This window comes from Macaca mulatta, chromosome 5, assembly GCF_049350105.2.
Source record: "Macaca mulatta isolate MMU2019108-1 chromosome 5, T2T-MMU8v2.0, whole genome shotgun sequence".
Lineage (NCBI taxonomy): Eukaryota > Metazoa > Chordata > Mammalia > Primates > Cercopithecidae > Macaca > Macaca mulatta.
This window is the reverse complement of record NC_133410.1, coordinates 37886693-37911287: the sequence shown is the minus strand read 5'-3', so window position 1 is coordinate 37911287 and position 24595 is coordinate 37886693. Positions and strand designations below refer to the sequence as shown.

At 44.5% G+C, this 24595-nt stretch overlaps 1 protein-coding gene and 1 long non-coding RNA gene across 9 annotated transcripts in view; one reads left to right on the top strand and one right to left on the bottom strand.

The window, feature by feature from the left end:
* The window catches only part of KLF3 (KLF transcription factor 3), a 38015-nt gene extending 13760 nt beyond the window's left edge, over positions 1-24255 (bottom strand). Inside the window, exons 1-3 of one of the 8 annotated variants that reach the window (XM_078001571.1) lie at positions 23987-24255; positions 7668-7922; positions 7479-7574 (exon numbers count right to left, since the gene is read on the bottom strand). In XM_078001571.1, the coding sequence (XP_077857697.1) occupies positions 7479-7535 (57 nt within the window). In that variant the 5' untranslated portion in view covers positions 7536-7574; positions 7668-7922; positions 23987-24255. 8 annotated transcript variants of the gene reach the window in all.
* LOC144341141 (uncharacterized) lies at positions 12028-14984 on the top strand. Its single transcript, XR_013417812.1, has 2 exons — positions 12028-12154; positions 13774-14984. It is a non-coding gene; the product is annotated as an uncharacterized LOC144341141 (long non-coding RNA).
* Positions 24256-24595: the final 340 nt, after the last annotated feature.

The window sequence follows — 24595 nt, the reverse complement described above, 5'->3', positions numbered from 1 at the left end:
CTAAAATCCTATGTGTTTATGAGTTAGAGGCAATACTAACTCGGGATGCAACCAAGAAAACCCAATAGTGCCTCATAACTAAACAGTGTAAATGCACTATTAATTTCTGGGCCTCCTTGACCCCTCTAGGGGCCACTAACGTGAGTTATCACCGTGGGGCAGCAGTGGTTTTGATGGGGATTCCTACTGAGATTTGGCGAATCCCCGGCTGGTTATGCATTGGAATCATCTGTGCTGTTTTTAAAATTCCAGATGCCCAGTCCCTGCTCCAGGCCTGCAGAGCAGCCTGTCACGGAGGAGCCAGTCAGTGAAACGTTTGATCACGTAACTGTGTTTATCTTCATCTGGTTTGGATGTCAGGTCCTCATGGTTAAGATCATGCTTTGCCATCTTCTGTTCTTTCTTTCTTTATCCAGACCGTTATAATCTGTGTAACTTCCTAGAACAGGGATTCCTGCAGCGTGGTGCACATCACTCTCCGTGTACCTAAGATGCTTTTAGGTGGGGTGCACGATGAGCACAGACGAAGCTAAATTGTTACGTGTTTATTTGTATGTGTCAGAAAAAACTGTTGCACATATATTTTGCAGTAGTGGTACCAAGTTTGCTTTTAAAATAAATTTATTATGTGAAAAAGCAATTCTATAAAAGAAGGCAAGAAAAATTACTAACTAAATATTAGGAGTGCAGGTGCTATGAGGATATGGCAAACTTCTTAAGGTTGTTCTGAATCCCCACCTTCCAGGAGGTTGTGAGGTTATGGGATAACCTACACAATGAGCTTATACGTACGCCATACTAGAAAACCCTTCTTGTCCCTGCTTATACAAGAGATGCCCACTGTCATGGGCTCTACTGCTCCCAACCAGCGCTTCTCTAACTTTACTGTGCACATCCATCTACCTGGAGTACTCGTTAAAATGCAAATTTTGAATTACTGGGGAGTGGAGCGAGGGAACTTAGGCTTCCTTTTGAATAGCAATGTTCTAAATGACAGAGATAGAAAGTAAAAATACTAAAGGTCTATTTAAAGGAGAGAAAAAGAATTTTCTTTTCTTTTTTTTTTTTTTTAATTTTTTGAGATAGAGTCTTACTGTTACTCAGGCTGGAGTGCCATGGTACGATCATAGCTCATTGCAGCCTCGACCTCCTGGGCTCAGATGATTCTCCCACCTCAGCCTCCGGAGCAAGTGGAACCACAGGCACGTGACACCACGCCTGGCTAATTTTTGTATTTTTTTGTAGAGACTGGGTTTTGTCATGTTGTCCAGGCTGGTCTCGAACTGCTGGGTTCAAGTGATCTGCCCGCCTCAACCTCCCAAAGTTCTAGGATTACAGACATGAGCCACCATGCCCAGCCAGTTTTCACTACTAATACTGCTTAAAAACAAGAATATGAAGGATATAAAATCAGAAAACACAATATGCATAAAAACAGCTTTGAGTTATAGATCAAGGATCAAAAGAAAAGATTCTCTACCTTTCTTTAAAGCCAGGCATGCACAGTACCAACACAAGAGGTCCAAAACATAGCAACAGTAAGTATTAAATATATTTAAATGTAAATATTAAGATGGGTATTATTAAAAGAGGCACAAAGTTCATTAACAACAACAACAACAACAACAAAAAAAACCATTATAAATCATGTACACTGGAGAGTTTCAGGGAGTAATTAAATATAGAAAGGAGAATGATTTCTCCTAGGCCTAAAGTCTAATGTGCTTTATATAATTCTCCAAAGGGCAATGGTTCTGGTACTAGGAAAAAAACTTTAGGAAATGGGAGGCAGCATTGTTTCTATTGACCAAAATGTAGCTTCTCCCTTATTTTCAGCTCTATTCTTCCAAGACCTCCCTATGACCTAGATTTTAATGCCAATAGTTATTGGCAGCTAAATGGGAAGCAAAATGAGGACATAGTTTTATTGCTGTCATTGCTGGATTTTTCTACGCATGGGGTGAGGTTTGGGAGAGTAGGAATTTAGAACCTCCAGATTTGCAAATTTAATAACATTCTCAGGTTTCTCAAGCTATTAAGACAGAAAAAGCCACACATAAAGCTAAGTTTTATCAACATTATGCAGTTTGCTGATAAGTCTGTTCTCAAATGAATGCCCTCATTCCCTCTATTGGATGTGCGATTACTGTAAGGTACAAGACTAACTGTGGGGAGACACATTTGGTCACAGATACTCAGCTCTGGGCAGATAATTAACTGTTTCCAGCCCAACTGCCTCACAACAGGGTGAAGACATGTGGCCTCTCAAACTGGTTCACTTTATTTGGGTGGAGCGCACAAGCTTTTGCAATCAGCTTCCAACAATCTGGTGCCGTGTAGGGACTGACACGGCTGGGTGTGTGCCCTGGGGCAGGTACAACCCGGTAACAGCCTTCCCCTCTGTTCCAGACAGTTCCTATGTTCTATCAAAGCAATGCATACAAGTGCGGCTGTACTGGCCCCAAATCCAAATCAGAGACAAGCGTTGATGAAGCAGAAAATGTGCCTCTGGCCACGGATGGACCTCCAGTGCCCTCTGTGCATGCTGCTTAGTCCAAGAGACCCTGTGTCCTGGAACAGAGCAGTCCAAACACTAGACACAGACATGGGCTTCTGGACTCCACTAGGGATCATAAGGGCTTAAAACAATGGGCTGGGGCAGGCATGGTGGCTCACACTTGTAACTCCAGCACCTGGAGAGGCTGAGGCAGGAGGATCGCTTAAGGCTGGGAGTCTGAGACCAGCCTGGGCAACATGGTGAGACCCCCTCTCTACAGAAAAAACAAAAATGTAGCCGGGCATGGTGGTGCTTGCTTATAGTTCCAGCTACTCGGGGGGCTGAGGCAGGAGGATTGCTTGAACTCAGGCGTTTGAGGTTGCAGTGATCTCGCTACTGCATTCCAGCCTGGGCAACAGAGCAATACCTTGTCTCAAAACCAAAACAAAACCAAAAAAACACAAAAACAAAACCAAAACAACCCCCCCCCCCCAACAAAACCACTGATCTGCCATAAGAAAAATTTCTTTCCGTCTGTAACATGCACTCAGATGTTCACACCCCTGCACAGTGTGCATTTACTTACTGACTGCTGCTTCTCACTGTACTGTGAGGTGATGAGGGCCTGGCATAGGTGCTCAGTTAATACTTGATGAATGTGTAGTAAGTTAACACACTCTCTTATCAAGTTTTTAGTACTGATAAGGTGAAGAATAATATGCCAATTATTTTGAACTTTAAAAAAATGATTTTAATTGTGACAGGGAAAGAGGTACAACGTTTGGATAATTTCCCAAAGTTCTAACTACCACTTTATGCTAAGGTGATAATTGCAATAGTTTCTTATTTTATTAGGAATAGTTTTGGCGAGTTTTCCATTATAAGACAGTTTCAGTGGATGAAATGACTAAAACATGGATGAAATCTCTATTTCACTATTCATCAACATGAAAAAAAGTGAATGTCCGTGACAGGGCAAGTCAAAAGAATCTTCATCCAAGAGAGGGTTCCAGGCACAGGAAGGCGTGATGCATGTATAAACACACACTCTGGGAACAGCAAATGGCACGCAGCCCCCCATGCACACAGAGGTAGAACGCTCTCTTTCTACCAGGCTTGAAAAAGCCATGAAATGTTTCTGTTAGAGCAGAGGAAATTACTGATTTGACATACTTTCCTATCTATACTTTCGGTCTGTTAGATGACCAAAGATGACAGAATATTATTAATCCTTTCTTCGAAAGCAATCTTTCCACAGGAATAGAAGAATACTTTAAACTTTGTTTTTTGATTTGTTTTGTTTTTTACAATTTGTTTCCTTACTCACTTCCTGAATTAAATCCTTTAATTATCAATCTTTTGGGAAATGGTAAAAAAACAATTTATGTACATGTGCATCTTTTTTACACAGTTTCATATTTTATAATTTTTTTTTAAAAAAACAGAAACTCGGCCGGGCGCGGTGGCTCAAGCCTGTAATCCCAGCACTTTGGGAGGCCGAGACGGGCGAATCACGAGGTCAGGAGATCGAGACCATCCTGGTTAATACGGTGAAACCCCGTCTCTACTGAAAAGTACAAAAAACTAGCCGGGCGAGGTGGCGGGCGCCTGTAGTCCCAGCTACTTGGGAGGCTGAGGCAGGAGAATGGCGTGAACCCGGGAGGCGGAGCTTGCAGTGAGCTGAGATCCGGCCACTGCACTCCGGCCTGGGCGACAGAGCGAGACTCCGTCTCAAAAAATAAAAAAAAACAAAAAAACAAAAACAAGGCCGGGCGCGGTGGCTCAAGCCTGTAATCCCAGCACTTTGGGAGGCCGAGACGGGCGGATCACGAGGTCAGGAGATCGAGACCATCCTGGCTAACACAGTGAAACCCCGTCTCTACTAAAAAAATACAAAAAACTAGCCGGGCGCGGTGGCGGGCGCCTGTAGTCCCAGCTACTCGGGAGGCTGAGGCAGGAGAATGGCGGGAACCCGGGAGGCGGAGCTTGCAGTGAGCTGAGATCCGGCCACTGCACTCCAGCCTGGGCGGCAGAGCGAGACTCCGTCTCAAAAAAAAAAAAATAAAAAAAAATAAAAATAAAAATAAAAAAACAGAAACTCGGGGAGCTGCTGGTGATTTTGCCAAGATCAGAGGGACAGTAAATAGCAGAGACTGAAGGCACAGACTTGGGGAGGCAGAGTCTACTCTGTTCCTCATTCTTGCAAATTTTAACAGGGTGACCCCAAGCCTCAAAGCACAAAGCTAGTGGAGAACAGTATGAGGGCTTATATGTGGTTAAGAGGGAAATGACATGTCCTCACTTTCTCTAACCTATAGCAAAAGCGCAAACAAGCGATTGTTTCTGCTGTGCTATCCTTTTAGGGGGTGGGAAGAGGGGGAGAAATAAGTTACTATAAAATATTTTTATTCATCTGTAGAAATTAAAAATATTTTCACAAATGTCCTATCGTGCCTTAATGTTTACAACGTTGACTTGAATAGCCAAAGACTTTGACCTTCAGGTCAAAGACTGAATTAAAAGAAAAAGGAATAATAAATTAGGTTCAATATACTTCACATATGAAGGCAGGAAAGATGAAATTTGAAGATTTAAGAGTGGAAACAAAAGCTTTTTAATTTTTTTAAGTAAAATCATTTTAACACCCCACTCCTCAAATGTTTCTGTTAACTTAGGTTGCACTGAATTAAGAAAAAAATACTTCCTGCTGAATAAAGTTAAAACCAAAACAAGAAAAAAAAACAATCTTCATTTTGAAGGACTGACAGTAACTTGGTGAAACTAAATTCTAAAAGTGTCAGTTGCAGTTGAAATCTAACACATGAAGGAGAAAAAGACCATTAACTGCAAAATCACTCCTCCATATTTTAACTTCGTGTATTAATACGTTAAAACAATGCAAGTTTAATAGTTACTTCAAATTCATTTTATTCCACTTTTTTTTTTCGGTTAAGTGCATTTCCTTGCACTTAATTACATATGTCACACCAATTTAGCAATGTGGATCTTCATTTTAGCTTTATATTAGACTCTTGAGCCTTATTTTCACGCTTGATTAAAAGTACTGGAAGTACACTGACCAGTGAAATGCCTCACTGATGGCTCTGCACCATTTGTAAAATGAATCATATTCTCCAGTGCTACAAACCTATTCCTATTTCAAGAATATAATTAATGGGGAAATTTTGTACCTTCATTTTCCTCTAACGTGATCATGTAGTGATGCCGGGGATGGGGATGTGATGAATACAACGACAGCACCGAATAACATTCAAAGTAATTTAGTTGTTTGGCCAGGAGCGGTGGCTCATGCCTGTAATCCCAGCACTTTGGGAGGCTGAGGTGGGTGGATCATCTGAGGTCAGGAGTTCAAGACCAGCCTGGCCAACATGGCGAAACCCAGTCTCTACTGAAAATACAAAAATTAGACGGGCATGGTGGTAGGCGCCTGTAATCTCAGCTACTATGGGGGCTGAGGCAGAAGAATAACTTTAACCCAGGAGGCGGAGGTTGCAGTGAGCTGAGATCACACCCTGTACTCCTGCCTAGGCGACAGAGTGAGACTCCATCTCAAAAAAAAAAAAGTAATTTAGTTTTTTGATTAATAAAATCCTTATTGCTCAGTTGCTACCATATTCAGACACTTGGTTATTCAGTTATCACGCTGGAATGCAAATGTTATTTCCTTAAAGCCCTTCTGCCTTAACTTGCATTAAAGATACTGGTAAACACTTTACTGGCTTAGTAATATCCATGGCAACTCAGCTCCAAGGGCCTCGGCGTGACCCCCATGTCTTGTATAAACATTTTTGGCAGGAACCTCCAGAGCCCATGCATAAGGATGATCTAATTTTGCAAGCGTGTCATTACCAACCTTCAGATACACAACCGGGGCCAAGTTTTCCCCCTTGTGAATATTTTCCAAGCCCGTGGAAGAAAAGAGCAAGACAGAGTGGGAGCGCTGCCTTGTTATTCAATATTCACTCAACCAGATCCCTCAAGCTGAAACCACTCCCTGCTCTGAAGTCAGACACCTTCCTCCGTCACCATGTCTCACCTCCATGGCACTGGTGTTGTACCCGCAGAAACCCTAGACTCCTCGCTAGTCCCTGGTGGCCTAAGAGCAGCCAGTGGCCTGGCTCCCGAGGGGCTGACTTAGGGCTAAGGTGCTGAAAAGGACAATGCACGTAATTCCCACCCAGCCAGACTCTTCCAAATAAACGAGATTCCATCCTCACTGCCAAGTTCTTTCTCTCGCTGGCTTCCCTCAGTCATCTCTCATATAGTCATAGCTCCATATGGCTGTTGTCATTGGTTTTTAAGCAAATCATCCTATTCTTAATATATTTTTACACACGAAAGGGCTGAGGAATTTTTGTAAAATTACTTCTGTCATGAGAGGATTTGCCGATGGCCTAAGTTCTACGCTGATCATATCCTAGGGCGATGCCGGGCACAGGTCTTAAGGAAGCGCAGATCCCATTTACTAAAGGACCCACAGCTGCTAGGACAGTATTTAGCTCACTCATACCTGGGGGCGTTGAGAAAAGTTTGCCTATGAAATGCCTGTCGAGTAATGAGTGATTTTTTCTTTTTTTTTTTTTTTTTGAGACGGACTTTCGCTCGTTACCCAGTCTGGAGTGCAATGGCGCGATCTCTGCTATCTCGGCTCACCGCAACCTCTGCCTCCCGGGTTCAAGTAACTCTCCTGACTCAGCCTCCCGAGTAGCTGGGATTACAGGCATGTGCCACCACACCCGGCTAATTTGGTATTTTTAATAGAGATGGGGTTTCTTCATGTTGGTCAGGCTGCTCAAACTCCCAACCTCAGGTGATCCGCCCGCCTCGGTCTCCCAAAGTCCTGGGATTACAGGCGTGAGCCACCATACCCGGCCATGATTTTAAGGAATAATTTGACACACAATGATGTTATCATCCCTTGGAAAAAATAAGGCGAGGTGTTCAATTTTGGAAAACTTACCACTGAGACAGGGTCCATGGCCTCTTGCTTGACAGGAACTGGGTCAAACATGAGCATTCTTTTAGTTAAACCTTCTAGGGTGCTCTGGTGTTCGGCCTAGAAAACAAAACAAGGTATCTATCTAAATCTCAAGGTTACTTTAAATACAAACTAGTAAAAATAAAATATAGCCTGGGCAAGGTGGCTCACCTTTGTAATCTCAGCACTTTGGGAGGCTGAGGCAGACAATTCGCCTGAGGTCGGGAGTTTGAGACCAGCCTGGCCAACATGCTGAAACCCCGTCTCCACTAAAAATGCAAAAATTAGCTGGGTGTGGTGGCGCACGCCTGTAATCCCAGCCACTCGGAAGGCTGAGGCAGGAGAATCGCTTGAACCCAGAAGGCGGAGGTTGCAGTGAGTCGAAATGGCACCACTGCACTCCAGCCTGGGTCACAGAGCGAGACTCTGTCTCAAAAGAAACATAAATAGATAAATAAATAATAAAATAAAATAGAATACTCCTCACCCCACTTCTCTACCCCTTTTTCTCCCTTACCCCTGGAATGGCTGGAATTTGTTTCCCTTACCTATGAAAGATGCCATTTACATAATTAAAACCAGACTCCAGGGTCATAACCAGATGAGAGCCAACCAACATTTCTAACTCAATACATAAACCCGGACTTTTCTGGAACATTAGGTACAGCCCCATCTAAGCAGCAAAGCTTGCCTGAGATTGCCGTGCAACTCTTTAGAGGTTCAGATTATGTACGATTGTTAAACACCTTCCCTTTTCCCCTGATGCTAGTCACAGAAAAATTAGGGGAAAAAAAGGCAAGCAAAAAGAAAACCTAGGGCCAACCATCATTAAATTTCATTTTTATTCTAACAAACCCTCTTTAAAACTGGGCTCACAGTGTACATGCTATTTAGTACCTATCATTTCACTGAACAATTAATTGTGAAAATGTTTGTTTTTCAGTAAGTATGGTTCTGCACCATCAAATCCCCCGTGCCACTGTGTGAACACATCAGTTTACTTAACACATTCCTCTTGACTGGGCACTTAGGGTTGCTTCTACATTTTCGCCATTACAAACAGCAATGAGCCTCTTTAAATATATCCTCCTGCACACCGTTAATTTTTAGGATAAGTTTTCTGTAGGGGAATTCCTGGGTGAGAAGTACGTACATTTCCCAAAGCGCCTGATGCATCATCTGGCAAAAACGAACTATTATTTTCATTAATAAAATACAACCTGTTGCTGGGCCTGTAATCCCAGCACTTTGGGAGGCTGAGGTGGATGGATCACGAGGTCAGGAGTTCATGACCAGCCTGGCCAACATGGTGAAACCCTGTCTCTACTAAAAAGACAAAAATTAGCTGGGTGTGGTGGCGGATGCCTGCAATCCCAGCTACTCAGGAGGCTGAGGCAGAGAATTGCTTGAACCCGGGAGGCGAAGGTTGCAGTGAGTGGAGATCCCGCCACTGCACTCCAGCCTGGGCAACAGAGTGAGACTCCGTCTCAAAAAAAAAAAATAAATAAATAAAATACAACCTGTTTCCCCAAATCTCCACCAGCAACATGTGTTATCACTTGTGTTGTAAAACATACATACCTTGCCAACTTGTTAAGTCTCAAAATGGCAAATGATTTTTATTCTAAATTGATTTGGTTATTGAAGTTAATTTTTTTCAGCTTTACTGACCATTTGGATTTCTTCTTTTGAGAAATGCCTACTCAGGTCTTGACACCCCCCCACCGCTTCTTATTGTTTTCTAAGCACTTTTCACATATGAAGAATATTAGCTTGTTTTCACACAGATTTCTCCTCATTAGGAAATGAGCCTATTGTAAAGATCTTGATCCTGTCCTGTCCTTTTCTTCTGTTGTTCTCTGCTTGACATCCCTTCTGTTTTCTTCTGTTCTGTATAGTCCACTTCTAACACTAATCTACATCAAGCCAACTGCTTCTTCACAAGATGAAATATTCAGTCTGCTCAATGTTCAAATGTGTCTCCTCAGTTACAGAAACACTGTCCTGCTACTAGACACACTTTCAGAAACTGACTTCAGGCACTCACTAGGCAAATTTGGTTTAAGTGCTCAGTGCTTTGGTTAGAGTTAAGGTCTTTATAGATCACCCCGGTTTGAGTGGCAAATTGAACAAGTTCTAGAGTGAGGAAGCTGCAGGAATCCCGGGTTCTGGATTACTTCTTGTATTTCAGTGTTAAAAACTCCCATCCCCACCTCCATGATAGCAATCCTATAATTTGTTGTATTGGTGCTCTATGGGTTATACTAAGATATCTTCACATACAATTATGGAAGTGATACTACGTAGTTTTTGTGCTTCGTTGATTCATTGAAGAAAGCCTGTTTTCAATCTCATGACAATCTCATGACAACACATGAATTTCATCAATAACTTGACATAAGGCCCTGACTTCAAAATTATATTTTCCTGCATCACAGGATGTATTGTAATCTGCAAATACAATTTGATACCAAGCTGCTGAAATCAATGGTGCTACTACCCTCTTATGTATTCCAGCAAGAACAAACCGCAACAGCCAGTGAAAAATAGATGATTTCATAATGAGGGATGAAAACGCTTTTGTGTCTTAGGATCTATTATTAACCAGTTCCCAGCCTAGCAGCTGTACGGATGAACATGGTTCTAAGAATTGTTGTCCAATGCCTCACAGTGGACCATAAACAAAAGATGTGAGATCTCCTGCTTACATCAATGAGGTCAGATCATTTAGCAGCCCTGACTCACGGCTGGTCACCCTGTGGCAGCCTCCCACCTCCCCACCCCCAGCTTTTTACACTGAATTCACTCTTCCAGACTCATCTATCCCTCTAGACAGTATCTTGATGCAAATGCTTCTAAATTAAAGCATTCGCATTCTCAGGTGTATAAGGAAGGAGCCATGGTTTTGAGACTCAAGCAGACTGCAAACTAGCACAGCCATGGGGCAAGAGTGATCATTTGTAAAATGCAGAGCATGCCTCCCTTATCTATTTCTCAAGGATTTAGGTCTATCAAATGAGATTAAAACACAGACACACAGACACACACACACACACACACACACACACACCCCTTTGCCCTAATTTATATCCATATGCACATAAAATTTGGATATATATTCTGTACACACGACACTAAATGTGTTGGTTCCAACTTCAGGAGAAAAATGTCTGGTATTTGCCTCTTTGCTAACTTACCCTAGCCTTAGAGGTCCATCTCCCACCCTTAAATAAAACTCAGACTAGATTCGGTTTCAAAGTTAACAGCTGCCTACATCCTGTATGAGGTCTCATATGAGGCCTTGTCACTTCACAACTGGACCACTGCAACAACAGCTTGTAAGCGAGGCCAGCATCTCCACACTTCATGTTACCCTGCACTCTTTACTACCACTAATTGCAGCACAGCAGAATAAATCAAGAGGATGGGCTCTGGAGTTCCTTTTCGTTCAAATTCTAAGTCTACCATTTAGCTCACATAGCTTTCAATGACTTTGTCTAATGGCCACAGAAACGACTACTGAATCCTTTTAGAAATGAATTACACATTAACGTGCTACATCTTTTTTATCATTAAGGCATTACTAAAATCACTATTGTTCTTTAATTTTTTGTTTTACCTAAGTTTAAGGAAACGCAAGACTTGTAATCCTAAGAGAAACACAGTCTAGTATAAACCACTGGCACTGGCCAGGCGCAGTAGCTCACGCCTGTAATTTCAGCACTTTGGGAGGCCGAGGCGGGCAAATCACCGGAGGATAGGAGTTCGAGACTAGCCTGTCCAACATGGTGAAACCCCGTTTCTACTAAACATATAAAAAATTATCCGGGTGTGGTGGCACACACCTGCAATCCCAGCTACTCAGGAGGCTGAGGCAGGAGAATCGCTTGAATCCGGGAGGCAGAGGTTGCAGTGAGTCGAAATAGCGCCATTGCACTTCAGCCTGGGCAACAAGAGCGAAACTCTGGTCTCAAAAAAAAACAACAACAAAAACAAAACAAAACAAAACACAAAAACACTGGCACTAACAAAACCTGATTTACTTTTATTAAAAAATAATTACAAAGGTATGTTTATTTGCTCAGAAATGTACCTCAAAGTAATCCAAATGTTGATGAAGGGATATTCTTATTACAGAAGTATTTAAGTTAATAAACAAAGAAGGAATGATAGGATTAGAATACCTAATTTTGAAACTCCTAACTAAATAATGCATCCTGGACGTTAAAAAAAAAGGTCTGTGCAAAATTCAAATATCACAATGAATAGAATCAAACTCACTGACTATTTCACACGTCTACAAGCACTTTGTTTCCAATTTGGTAGCTTCTAAAATAGCTTTTAAATGACGATGCTTTTAGTGATAGTCACAGAATATAAAACAAGAAGATAAAGGATATGCAAAGAAAACGCCTGGAACCACATACCCGAAACTGTTAACAGGAGCTTCTTGAGAGTAGTGGTGGGTGGGACAGCTTTCTACACATCTGTGTTCTATTTTTAAAGTTCATTATTTATATATATTTTTATTTTCAGATGGAGTCCCACCCTGTCGCCCAGGCTGGAGTGCGGTGAAATGATCTCGCCTTACTGCAACATCTGCCTCCTTGGTTCAAGCAATTCTCCTGCCTCAGCCTCCCAAGTAGCGGGGATTACAGGTGCACACCACCACTCCTGGCTAAGTTTTATACTTTTAGTAGAGACGGGGTTTCACCATGTTGGCCAGGCTGGTCTCGAACTCCTGGCCTCAAGTGATCTTCCCGCCTCAGCCTCCCAAAGTGTGGGAATTACAGGTGTAAGTTTATTATTTCTATAATCAAAACTTTTAACAAAGACAAGATAGGGAAGCCAAGCTAGGAAGAAACCAAATTTAGAAAGAGAATCAAACACATGAACAGAAATCAGGCTTCTGTTTATGTATCTGCAAAAAATTTCTACACTTTGCATCCATTATCTCTGACTAGAGGGACCACTTTTGTCATTGGTACTGATTTGTTTACAGGTTCTGATCTAGAATCCTAAGAGTGACTGTAAAGTCTTCAAAGTGCCTTCCACATAACTGAGAAGTAACTTAAGCCCTGGAAGAAATAGGGTCCCTACTTGGCAGTCTTTGGTACCCACGGGTGGCTCAGTGCACTGGGGTTATTGTCATTCTGAAAGAATGCTAAGTAAACCACAAATGCTTAGAAAATCTATCATACAGTACTGATGGCAATCTTAAGCAGAACCAGTAGGTGGCGAACTAAAACAGGCATTAGAGACCAGGACTCGGGCAGTCAATCAATCCAGTTGGCCAACCTCGGGGTCTTTAAACCTAGTGGGTTTTAACCAGGCTCAGGAATTCTATTAATCATTTTATGTGGGTATCACTGAGAAGAGGAGGCTCTAAATGTGGTTCTATTTTTTTCTGACGACTATTTTCCAATCATAAACATATTTACATCTTCATTATATTTTAACTAGCTTAGCTAGCCTTAGAAATACATTAGCTAGTCTTAGCCTTAGAAATACATTCTAATGCTAAACTAAGCAATACCAGGATAACAAAACTGCATCTAAAAGGAGGAAAAAAAGGGCAAAACTGTTTTTATGAAAAATTCTAAGTTATTGAGGTGCTTAAAAGCAAAAATTTACCGGAACATCACCACTGCCAAAATAATTTTCCATAACTGGAGCAAATGCCATCTTCCCCAGCTGTGTTATTTTGCGGAGAAAGGCCAATAAAAATGAATGGTCCTCAAAAAGGAGAAACGGATTTCCCTTCACACTCTTTCCACCTACACTTCTGACTTTTCAGATGTTAAAATAAGGGTCAAATTTCTGTCAAAATGCAGGACTGCGTGATTACAGATTAAAAAGCTTGGTGAATCATTGACATGAAGTTTCAGAAGTAACGCAGTCTTGCTTTGGAGCCCTATCCAGCAGTATCCGAGGCCTAGGCACAATGGCTTTATGGGGTGGGGGGTAGGGCTGCAGGTGAGCTGCAGGGCTTAGAAACACACACACACAGTCCTTCATGGAAGTCGAGGTTAGGGGGTTACTAAACCTCCTCTGAAAGCAGCTTGCCTGGAGGCTAGAGCATGATTTATTACAGAAACGACCTTAGAGACGACTGCCTGCCCCTTCCTGAGGGAGGAGGAAGGTGGAGAGAGAACGTGTATGTATCAGGAGCAGTTTCTTCCCTGTTTCTTGGGGTTAGAGCAAGACCTGCCTCTGATGTTCTTCCTTCTCATCTCCCTATTTCTTCCCTTTTTCGTGCCCTCATTTCTTCCCACAGATCCTCAAAGGGTCCCTGCATTATCTTCCCCAACTCAGGACTGACCCTGAGGCTCCCAATCACCTGCCTTCCTCCAAGCACAACTCCCGTCTCCCAGCTAACCTCGGAAGGAGCAACACATCAACACACCATTGCTAAGCGTCCCTTTCAACTCTTCTAAGTTTTTGGATTTTTAAAAGAGAAAACATGTTATCTTCCCCCACCCTTACTCCCCAAAGGAACTTCAGTGGAAAAAAGAGAGAGAGAGAAAAAAAAGGGCTGTGTGTGCATGTGTGTGTAATTCTTGGCTAGGAAAACTGGGCAGGCAAGCAACATCCCTGTAGCTAAACTTCCTTTCCAGAGAAACGTTTCTCTCTTCGTTTCTTTACCCAAATTCTTCAAAATCCCCCAATGGCTCAAGTATTATTTAAGCGCAGTTGCCCTGGCCAGAAATACTGGGGACAGGCAACAGATGTCAGCAGGCATTAAGCTGGAGGCTCCCTTAAGAAAAGCTAAGCACTGGCACCTACCTGGAAATTCCTGCCTGGAAATTCCTACCCGGACATTCTTGGAAATGTTCATGCCACTCCGCGATTTTCACCTGTCTTACTCTTCTAGGGCTGGTTTGAAAAGGAGAAAAAGTCCACGGGTTGTTTCTAAATCTTTGCCCCTCATGAATTATTTTGCATTAATGTGTATTGTAAACGGCAAAGAAGTTAATTATTTCGTTTCAGATGAAATACAATGATCCAGTGAGCAAACAACCCACCCTCTCTGTCTCTCTGCTAACAAGCCACCCAATTTTACTTTCCTGCCTCCACCCATCTGCTCCACCCTATGGAGAGTTGCCAAGGCAAGTCCAACTTGTCCAAACAGGACATGGCTTCAGATAAGATTCTGCCCACACCCTGTACTGCGGAAAGACCAAGTGAAGCAATTGATTTTGCATGTCAATAAGGACAGGTGCAAAGGTAACAACCAAGCAAAAGCCTGACTGAGTTTCCAAACTGAGGCCTAGCAAAGCATGGCTGGGGGTGGGGACACCCACACCCATGCTACCCTTGGGAGTTCAAGGCCATCTGGCTAGTGGCATTCCACACCCTTCTTAGAGAAACTGCAGCACATTCGAATCATTTTCCTACTAGGGTTACATGCCTGTTTATGCTCTCTGACAATTTTGTGTTTTAGTTTTAAGGGCAAGCAACCCAAGATAAATTGAAAAATACCCGTAATGTCTAATCCTGCTGTGTACATATCTCACAAGGCCTCGCCTAAGCCCTCAGAGTTCTCTTCTGTGAAGTGTTATATAATCAAATCCAGAAGGGCTGCGTGAGGCCACGCTGCCTCTCATCTGCCTCTGCTCAGTGCCCTCCCTATCACTGGAGACCCACCCAACTCCACCCTAAGGAGCCTCCACCCATGGGGCCCCACCCTGCAGGGAGTGGGAGGCTGGGAGGGAGCAGTTGGCTCTGGGCAGCAGCCAGTTCCTGGAAATTCCGGCCTGAACAGGGATGGTTAGAACCTTAAAAATAACCAGAAGGAACTGTGGGGCTGTGATCATTCCCTCCGCTCCTGAGGATTCTCCACTGAAGTTCCTCCCGGGGAGCCACTGAAACTTTGAATACAAAACCATGAGTGAAGCCTGCCCTCTCCCTTTAAAAATAAGCAGAAAAGAAAAGCATTTTGAACCACTGCTATCAACGTGGCCCAAACCAACCCTACTCCTCCTTGTTCCTGCCTCTAAGGCTGCCCCCTCCCCGCCTCCCATTGGCCTTATTTTCTGGTCCTTCACCATGGAAACCTAGAGGCCATCTCTGAAGCCTTCCTCACCTCCTTTGCTCTCCCCTCCTGCCTTGGGGGCCAGGCCCTCAGCACCTCCCACCTGCGTTGCTGCAGCTTTTCCGCCACTGGTCTCCCTCAGCCTCTCCAGTCCAGCCCTCGCCCCTTGCCACTCGCCTTTTTCACAGATCTCTTCTCATCCCGTCCTTCCCCAGCTCACAAACTTCCCTCCCGCGCTCTCCCCGGGTCTGACAGTGGGCTCAGGCACCCATGCTTGGCACCCCGTTCCCCACCAGCTGCCCCCTGCTCCAACAAGTGCCCTTCATGCCGGCTGCCCTGCCCACCCCCAGGCCTTTGTTCAGTTTTGGCCCCGATGCTGGGCAACCGGCGTGGAATGCCCCCTCCCCTTCCGGCTTATCTAAATCCTCCTAATTCTTCAAAGACCAGCTCAAGGCCCTCCCCACTCTGCAGCCAGCTGATTGCTCCCTGGGGGATCCAAGGCCGCCTCTTCTTACCTAGATAGGCTAGGCCTTTTAGCTTTCCCAGTGGTGCGTCCCACAACGCTGCCAGCAGTACTGGGAAGGACAGACAGGCAGGCCTCAGCCTTCCTGAGAGGGCTCCCTCCCCACTCCCCACAGGAGACTGGGCTTGTTCCCTGAATGAAGTTTTTATGTCAAGCCTAAGGAGCTAACATAAGAGCACTTAGCTCATAGTAGGAGTTCCACAATCATCTCCCTTTCCCTCTGAATGCACTTGAAACCTCCCTTAAACAAGTAATAGGGGTGAAGGGCCGAACTCTAAGGGAGACCTAGTAAACCAAACTTCCTAAGAAAAAGTTATTGCCCCTAACCTTAGCCTGGCCCATCATGTGCACTCCAGAGACCTTACCAGTACCATCTTCAAAGAATTCATTATCCACTCAGTGAGGTCAGGTCTTCTAAACAAGTCTAGTGTCGAGGTCTCTACTGTATTTTAAAATATTGTAAAATAGAAAAAAGAAAGCGAGAAAGGGAGGAGAGGAGGCAGGTGGGAGGGAACTGCAGGGGGAAGGAGTGTGTGCAAACATAGGTTTTTGAAAAGGGATCAAGGAAGGCAAGGGGCTAAATGATGTCACAGGTTTCCTGCCAATCACCACCACCTTCATGCTTGGTAATCACCAGGTGCTGTTTAATGTCAATGAGGTGGTTACTATCTTCCCATTTTACTGAAAAGAACACTGAAACAGAGAGGTCAAGTAACCTGCCTAACATCACACAGCTGCCAACTTGTAGAGCCAGGACTTGAACCCAAGGTAGTCTGACTTAAGACTGGTGGCCTTGGCACACCACTCTTCCACCTCCCCAGGCAGAGGACAACATTACACCACTAACAGTAAGTACGGGATAGTGATTTCTGTGAACAGGTTGGTCCCCAGAGAAGAAAGAATGTGGGGACAGTCTTTTCACATTAGTGAGTTTCCACCCCTTCCAACTGGCTCCTGCTGCCCACCCTGTCTCAGTATGCACACTTGGATGCAAGATCAAAAGACACATTCTGAAGGCCCCAAATTAGGCGATTATTCTTCCTAGCCAGTGCACCTGCATTGTCGATATAACTGCTGAGAAAAATTGGCAGCTTGACCCAAGTAAATACGGAAATCCTCATAATAACTGTACAAAGGTAGAAGGGTCAGGTCCTCATCCCATTTTAGAAATGAGGAAATGGAGGAACAGAGGTGAAATGACTCGCCCAATTTCACAGAGCTGGTTGGAGCTGCAGCCAGGAACAGAAGTGTGTCTGCCTGCAGACCCGGGCACTTTCTGTTCTGCTTCAGAGCCTGTGCTGTGGGACCGGCTTTTAGGTAAAATCGCCTAATGCTGGGGTCACTCCCCAGTAGGGAGGGTGTGGGTGTGCACAGCCACACTGGCCCATGGGAAGCAGTGCCAGGGGGAGGTTCCAGCAGGCAATTAAGATTTCAAAATGCCTTTTCAGGTTAGATCACTGCAGATCTACTCCATCCTATGGCATAACTCAGAGTAATGATTGCACATAATTTGAGATTAGCTCTAATAAGTAGGTACTCAATAAATACTTGTGAGATGAATAAATGAATGGATGTCAAACTACACTTCTCACATGCTAGGATAAACTAAGGGCAACGGCCCTGGAATGATGGTACACCAGGTGTCCTACATGGAAACTCTGTCCAGCGGCTGGTGAAGCCAGCCTGAAACGTCATCTTCTAAAATGCAAAGTCAACGTGAAAACTTTGGGAGCCTGGGAGAGAAAAACTCCCTGGTTTGGAAACTCAGTGGAACAGGAACTTGATCTTACAAATGAAAGAGGCTTTGGAGTGTGAAGCTTTGGAAGGTACCAGGGGTGCAAAGTACAGGAACAGATAAAGGAGTAGATTTCAGTGATTACACTTAAACAACAGTGGTAGCAGAAAGAACAGCAAATAGGCCAAAGGAGAAAAAAGCCCACACTTGATTCGCAGGGCGCTCTCCAGAGTAGAATCCACTGACCTCAATATCCATTTGATCTCTTATGTCCAGATTTGGCCAAACTCCACTGATTTGGGTTGAGACTAGCTCTGGGCCATCCCTGGCAGGATCCACAAGCCTTCCAGAGACTGGCAACCATCTTGAGGATGTCCCAGACTAAGCAGGGCAATTCTGGGTCCTCCTGCAAAGGGCCTGCCTCAGGGAGCGCCCCCTTACAGGAAACAGGGTAAGTAAGAGCCAGACCCAGGGGTTACATGAAATGCATGGGCTAGAGGGCCACTTAACTCGCTCTCTTCTGTCTCCAGCCCTTCTAAATAATTAGATGGAGAAATGATAATGAATTCAGCCTGCTGACACAATAGAGTGACTTTCAAAACCTCCAGGAATCTGTTTTGCTAAAGAAAGAACTTTACTACAACCCCTCTGACCAACGGATACAAAATGCACAGATCATTTTTTTTTTCTCTTACTGTTCCATTGAATATGGTCACATTACAGAATTAGGACAGGGCCAGTTAAGAGGACACCTTTTTTTTTTTTTGAGAGAGTCTCGCTTTTGTTGCTCAGGCTGTAGTGCAGAGGCACAATCTCGGCTCACTGCAACCTCCGCCTCCTGGGTTCAAGTGATTCTCCTGCCTCAGGCAGCCTCCCGAGTAGCTGGGATTACAGGCGGCCGCCACCACACCCGGCTAATTTTTGTACTTTTAGTAAAGATGGGGTTTCGCTATGTTGGCCAGGCTGGTCTCAAACTCCTGACCTCAGGTGATCCGCCTGCCTCGGCCTCCCAAAGTGCTGAGATTATAGGCATGAGCCACTGCGCCGGGCTGAGGACACTGTTTTTTTGCTTTGGAAGAAATGAATCCCAGTTCTGGTTCAGAAACTGTCAACAGCATTGTGCCTCTTCTACGACTACTAAATTTCAAGGAAGGAGAGCTGAGCTGGGGGGAAAAGCAGGGCTATCCCCGCCTTCAGACAATGCTGTCCCTTATCAGGGCAGACTGCTGTCTGGTTTCCTGTCTCCAGCTTGGGCATGACTGCTTAAGATGAGAAACATGGTCTGAGAAAGGAACAGCGTGGTCTTGACAATGAGAATGCTAGCGACCATCATAACCCTCTTCCAACTCACTCCCAAGAGGAATTCTGACTAGAGTATCACATACTAGCAAACCAGATATCAACTGTTTTAAGATTCTAGAGATTCGTTTTTTTAAAAAGCTAGAACCAATGATAAATGAAGCATTTCAGAAAGAATCCAAGTTCCAGAATAATGTAATTCCTAGTAACTTAAAGAATGAAGTTGCGTATATTTATTTTTCTTAAACACAACTGGGTGTGAAAGCAGAGAACAAGAAATACTGCCTAAGAAATCTGTCGTTTTATAGCAAAAAATGTTGATTTGAAAATATTAAGAAGGCAAGTATCTCAAGGGGGGATGCAGACACAATGAAACTAAATTAGGAATCATGATTGATATGGTTAACAAATAAAACTCTTATTCCCATTTTTTTGGTAATTATAGCAACTATAAGATAGTATAATTTTCCCCAACTATTCAGCTTAGCATTTAGAAGCTTGCAGAATTTTTTTCTGATAGAATATATTAGACCCTAATTATCTCTATTAACCACTTCATCTCCCTGCAAAAGGGAGAGGAAAGAATTTGGGGAAAGCCAAATACTCTTTACCAAACCTAGTTAGATTGTTAACAACTTTGGAACCAAAACAAACAAACAAAAACTTGCTTCAATTTGAGTTACTTATGAATTTTAAGCTTAAAAGCCTCTTGTTCTACAGGTCAGCTTAGTATTTCCAGTTGCTTTTCCCAAAGGAGAAAGAACTTATTGGGACTTCCAAAACTCCCAGCTTTTTTCATAGAAGTATCAGTAGCCAACTATTTGATACTAACAACTCTCTTAATATCCTATTTTATACTTTCCATTTATACATAAAGAATGTGGTGAAATGTGACATTTAAAACTAAAGCCCCATTATCATCCATTTGGGGGAGCAGAGGGCCTGATTTGCTGCTTCAGCAACTCTTGAAATTAATTCCACGGAGATGCTGTAGATGATTCCTTTCCATTAAAAAAAAAAAAAAATCCCCAAGTTTACAAAAGCACTTTTCAAAACTTTTTTCAACCAAATATTTCCTTAAATCTTAGTTTCTCAAGAACCAACAGAAAACTAATATTAAGGTAGGTCTTAAATAGTTATCCCAGAAATTCACTGACCCACAACTGACAGAGTATTTAAAAAATAATGAAAAATGTTATTGTAAAACAAAAATAAGAGTATTCTTCTTCTGTTTTCAAAATAGATTAAAATTTTCCATACGATCTGTCATCAAACGAATTTGCTATTGCCAGTTCTCCTTTTCTTTGAGCGTTTTAATTCTTAAAAACGGGTTGGAAATGATATGTAGAATATTATACAGTGAAATCTTTGTCCTTAAAATATTATCCTGATATTTAAATCTTTGTCCTTAAAAAGAAATAATCCTGGGATTTTCTCAATGTCTTATGCTTTGCTTCAGTGATTTTTCTAAAGATTTTTCCTTCCAAACATAAGCAAGACTTTCAACTAAGGCCAGGCTGCCAACACTGCTTAAATTCTCCTCCATCCACGGAAGCCACCTGGAGCAGCCTGGGTTAAAACGTGAACAAGGGTGGGCCACATCTTTCAGATAATGCCAGGTCTTCTAAACTGTAAGGTGTTAATCCTGATCTGAAATTGACAGCTTCAGGGCAAAATGCCTATCTTAAAACTTAACACCCTAACCACCTCAACACAAGAATTACAAATAAAAACAAAACTCCTTTAGGTTTCTTTGCCAAGATGGACCCAAATTTCCCCAAATCACAATCTGGCAATAAAAAATGTAAAAAGGTAAAAGCATTTATGCACCCAGACAAATGCAGTGGAGCAAAGGGTGTACGTAAAAAGGTTAACTGACTTCTCATTATGACATAACACAGGCGTCTTAAGCAATATCAAGTGTGTAGAGACATGATAACTCCATGGGTGGGGATACAGAGTTTAGGGGCAGGGACCTCAGCCTGGTCTGGGCTACTGATCTACCAGAAAACAGCCTGAAACAGGAAAGAGCACACATATGCCACTTGGAATGTATGACGCAAACCCCAGCCTTGAAACAAAGAACAGGAAACAGCTCTGCTGGCTGTGCTGGAGAGAAAGCACAGAGAAACATTTAGCCGGCCCTCCCTGACCCTATATTCATGAGCAGCTGGAGTTTTTTAAGACAACAACAGGGGGGTGGAGGTGTTTGTTCTATGGGTGTGAATAATAACACCAGCTTTATACAGGGGACCTGCCCTATTTACAAATAAGAGCTGCCACATACAGTAAACATCATAAGTGAAATGTGATTTTATCATATTCAAGCAGCAGAGACCTTCCTAACGAACACTAGCCTCCCTCCTGATTTCTTTTGTCCCTTTCTGCCCCATTCCAATGGCTACTCCCTAGCTCTGATCAAATTCCGAGTTAGGGTAATGATTATGGTTCAGCCTCAGTGCATCAAGAGGAAAAAAAAGCACTGCTGTTAGGAATTCAGATTACAACTGGGGTACCCCACAGAACCAAAACTGGAGCAATTGTAAGCCTCCTTTAGTCACAGAACTAAATTCCAAGACAGACTATGGGATGTCTAGAATAACCCAAAATTTTCACTGTCTTTTTCAAATGCAGTTATACACATTTTTTGCACAGAACTGCTCATCTGTTCAACATATACACACATTTATAGAAATTCACCTTTTAAGAATGTGATTCTGTTCCTGACATTTAGTCTAAAAATTACTATAAAATCTGTACACCAGAGTACTAATTTCTAGAAGAAATTCTAAAATGTCTACTTTCCCTTTGGGTTATTTTTAAGATGGTAAAATCCATTCACAGTTCCTTTCCCATTATTTCTCTTTACTTTGTTAGCTAGGACTGTTTAACTCAAGCTTACATTATCAAAGATTTAAGAATGTGGTGTGTGCAGACGTAAGTAAGGTAAGGAGAAAAAAAAAAAAAAAAAGAAAAAGAAAAAAAGGAAAAAAAAAAAAAAAAGCATCACAGTGCCCATAGCAACAAGAAGATTGGGTTTTAATTTAGAAACTTTGCAGTGAATAAAACAATAGCTTTCTGCAAAACTCTGTTGTTTTGTACCTGACAAGGTTTTGTGGTCTAAGCAGCTACTTTTCTTTGTTATTCCCATGTTGAGATTTTTATACTTGCATTCTCTTTCATGCAAGCTAAATGTTCTTTACAATGTATCATCATTGAACTTACCGATAGCATATTAGGTTTTTTTCTTCTAATAAATAGTTCTGCAGCAAAGCCCACTGACTGCAGAAATGAAGAAATCAGTTTCTCTAGGGAGTTTAATTTAATCAAACATCTAATTTCAGGTTTCTATTAACAGCCTAAGGTCAACTAACATACCTCTTTTCAAACCAGAAGAAATCACTCATGGACACTTCCCTTAAACACTAACTCCAAAAAATTGAGATAGTAATGCTAGCAGATTGTTTTTTCCCCTAAAAGCAAGTCTTCTTCCCTAGGGTGAGGCAAATCATCCAGATGAATTTCTCTTATAAAAATGCTCCTCAAATTCATACAGAAAAGGATAGCACAAAACTGCTGTGTGGAAAAACCTATAATGAACAACTGGCCTATTCCCCAATTGATTTTGCTGGCATGTTTCAGGTACTTGTCAGAATACCTCTTCATACTTTTCCCCATATACCAGACTCTTGTGAGAATATAATCAATATATTTAAAATGTCTTGGGTGATATTAATGGAAACATAAATTCTGAGTAAGAAATTCAGTGGTTAAGTGTAAAATGTTTATTTTAGTGAAATACAAGAAGGTGAACAATTTCCAATTTCCGTTTAACTCGACTTATTAAAAATAAGTCTCATTCACATTCTTCTAGTATTGCTGTATATTGCTATAACATTTAAACCAGAAAAGTACTCCTCCTTGTCAGTAGCTATCTGCCCCCAAAAATGAGTATGACAATTCCAAGTCTTATCTGCCATCTCTAAGAAAGCCACTTCGAAATGTTAGGTAGGTCCCATGGGTCCTGATCCAGGGATCTGTCCCTGGATCCCCATCAGGCTCGGCTGCAGGCAGTTGCCTAAGGCGTCCTCCGCCTTCAGCCACGCTGCAATCCTTGCTCCAGGCACTGCGGCAGGTTCTCTCCATGCCCCCAGGAAGACACTCCAAACCCGGCCAGCTCATTTCTCCTGCCCCGGAGGATCCAGACGCCCTGGCAGCTCCTGGGCTCCAGAACCAAGAATGGGATGCTGCCTCCAATCCCAATTGCCCCAAGTTTCTTTCCAGAGGGCCCGGAGGCTGCTCCAAGTTTGCTCTGCCGGGCAAGCTGCCGGGCGGCGTGTCCTGGGAGGGGGGCGGCGGGGGGCGCGGGCGGAGGGCGGGGAGGGGAAGGACGCGGGAGCCGGCGATGTGGTGGTGGGGGGGGGGCACCGTGAGGGGGAGGAGCAGGAGCGCGCGGCCTCGGCGCTACCTTTCTCCAAACAACGTTGCCACACGCGGAGAGCACGGATATTTCTGGGGCTTTGGAGGGAATCGTGAGCGGGCGGGAGGAGGCCGGGGACCACACAGGTGAGCCCCCGCCCGCGCCCTGCCTGGGACGGCGGCGGGCGCTGCGGTCCCGCTCCCCACCACCCGGGGTCCGCACGGTGCCTCGCCTCAACCCCTCACTTTCCACCGCGAACCCGTGACCCCCTCCTCCTTGCTCGCTCTCCGCCCCCACCCCGGCTAAGTGGAGCCGCCGCACTTTCCCAAGCCCGCAGGCGCCCCCCACACACACCAGCGCTGCACCTCGGACCCATTCCCCGCGGCCCCCTCCAGGGGAAAAAATGAAACCAGACTGGCCGAGGAGCGGGGCGGCAGGGGCCGGGGTGCGGAGCAGAGGTGAGGGAGACGGGACTTACTTTGCGAGGCGCGGTGCGGGGCGCCGCCGACGAGAAATAAAGGCCCCGATCCGGGCTGCCTGGAGCCCCCCGAGCGCAGCAATGTCAGGGCTCCAGTCCGCGCGGGGCTGGCGGCGGCGGCCGCAGGGGACTGGGACGGGCGCGCGTGCGGCGGGCGCTCTCGCTGCGCTCCGGCTGGGGCCCTGGCTCCGCGCGGCTCCGCTCCTGGCTCCCCTCTGGCTCCTGGCACCAACTCCGGGCAGTCACATGACGCCGGCGCCGCTCGCTCTGCGAGCCTCCCGGGGCTGGCGGGGTAAGTAGAGGCTGGGACCCGGGGTGGGAGGGTCAGGGAGGGGAGAGGGAGCCGCCGCGGCCGCCCGGGCTGGGCGGGTCCCCACCCACTTGGGTGGAGGCAGCCGCCGGAGGGGTCGGCCGAGTCACTCGCGCAAACACGCACCCCGCCCTGCGCCCTTCCCCCGCCACCCCCGCCTCCCGCGCCGCCTCCGCCCCGCCCCGCCCAGTCACCCGGGGACGGCCTGACAGACACTCATTATTCCCCGGAGCCGGGCGCCGCCCCGCCGGCCCAACCTGTCCCGCGAGGCGCGGCGCGGCCGTGGGGCTGGGCGTGCG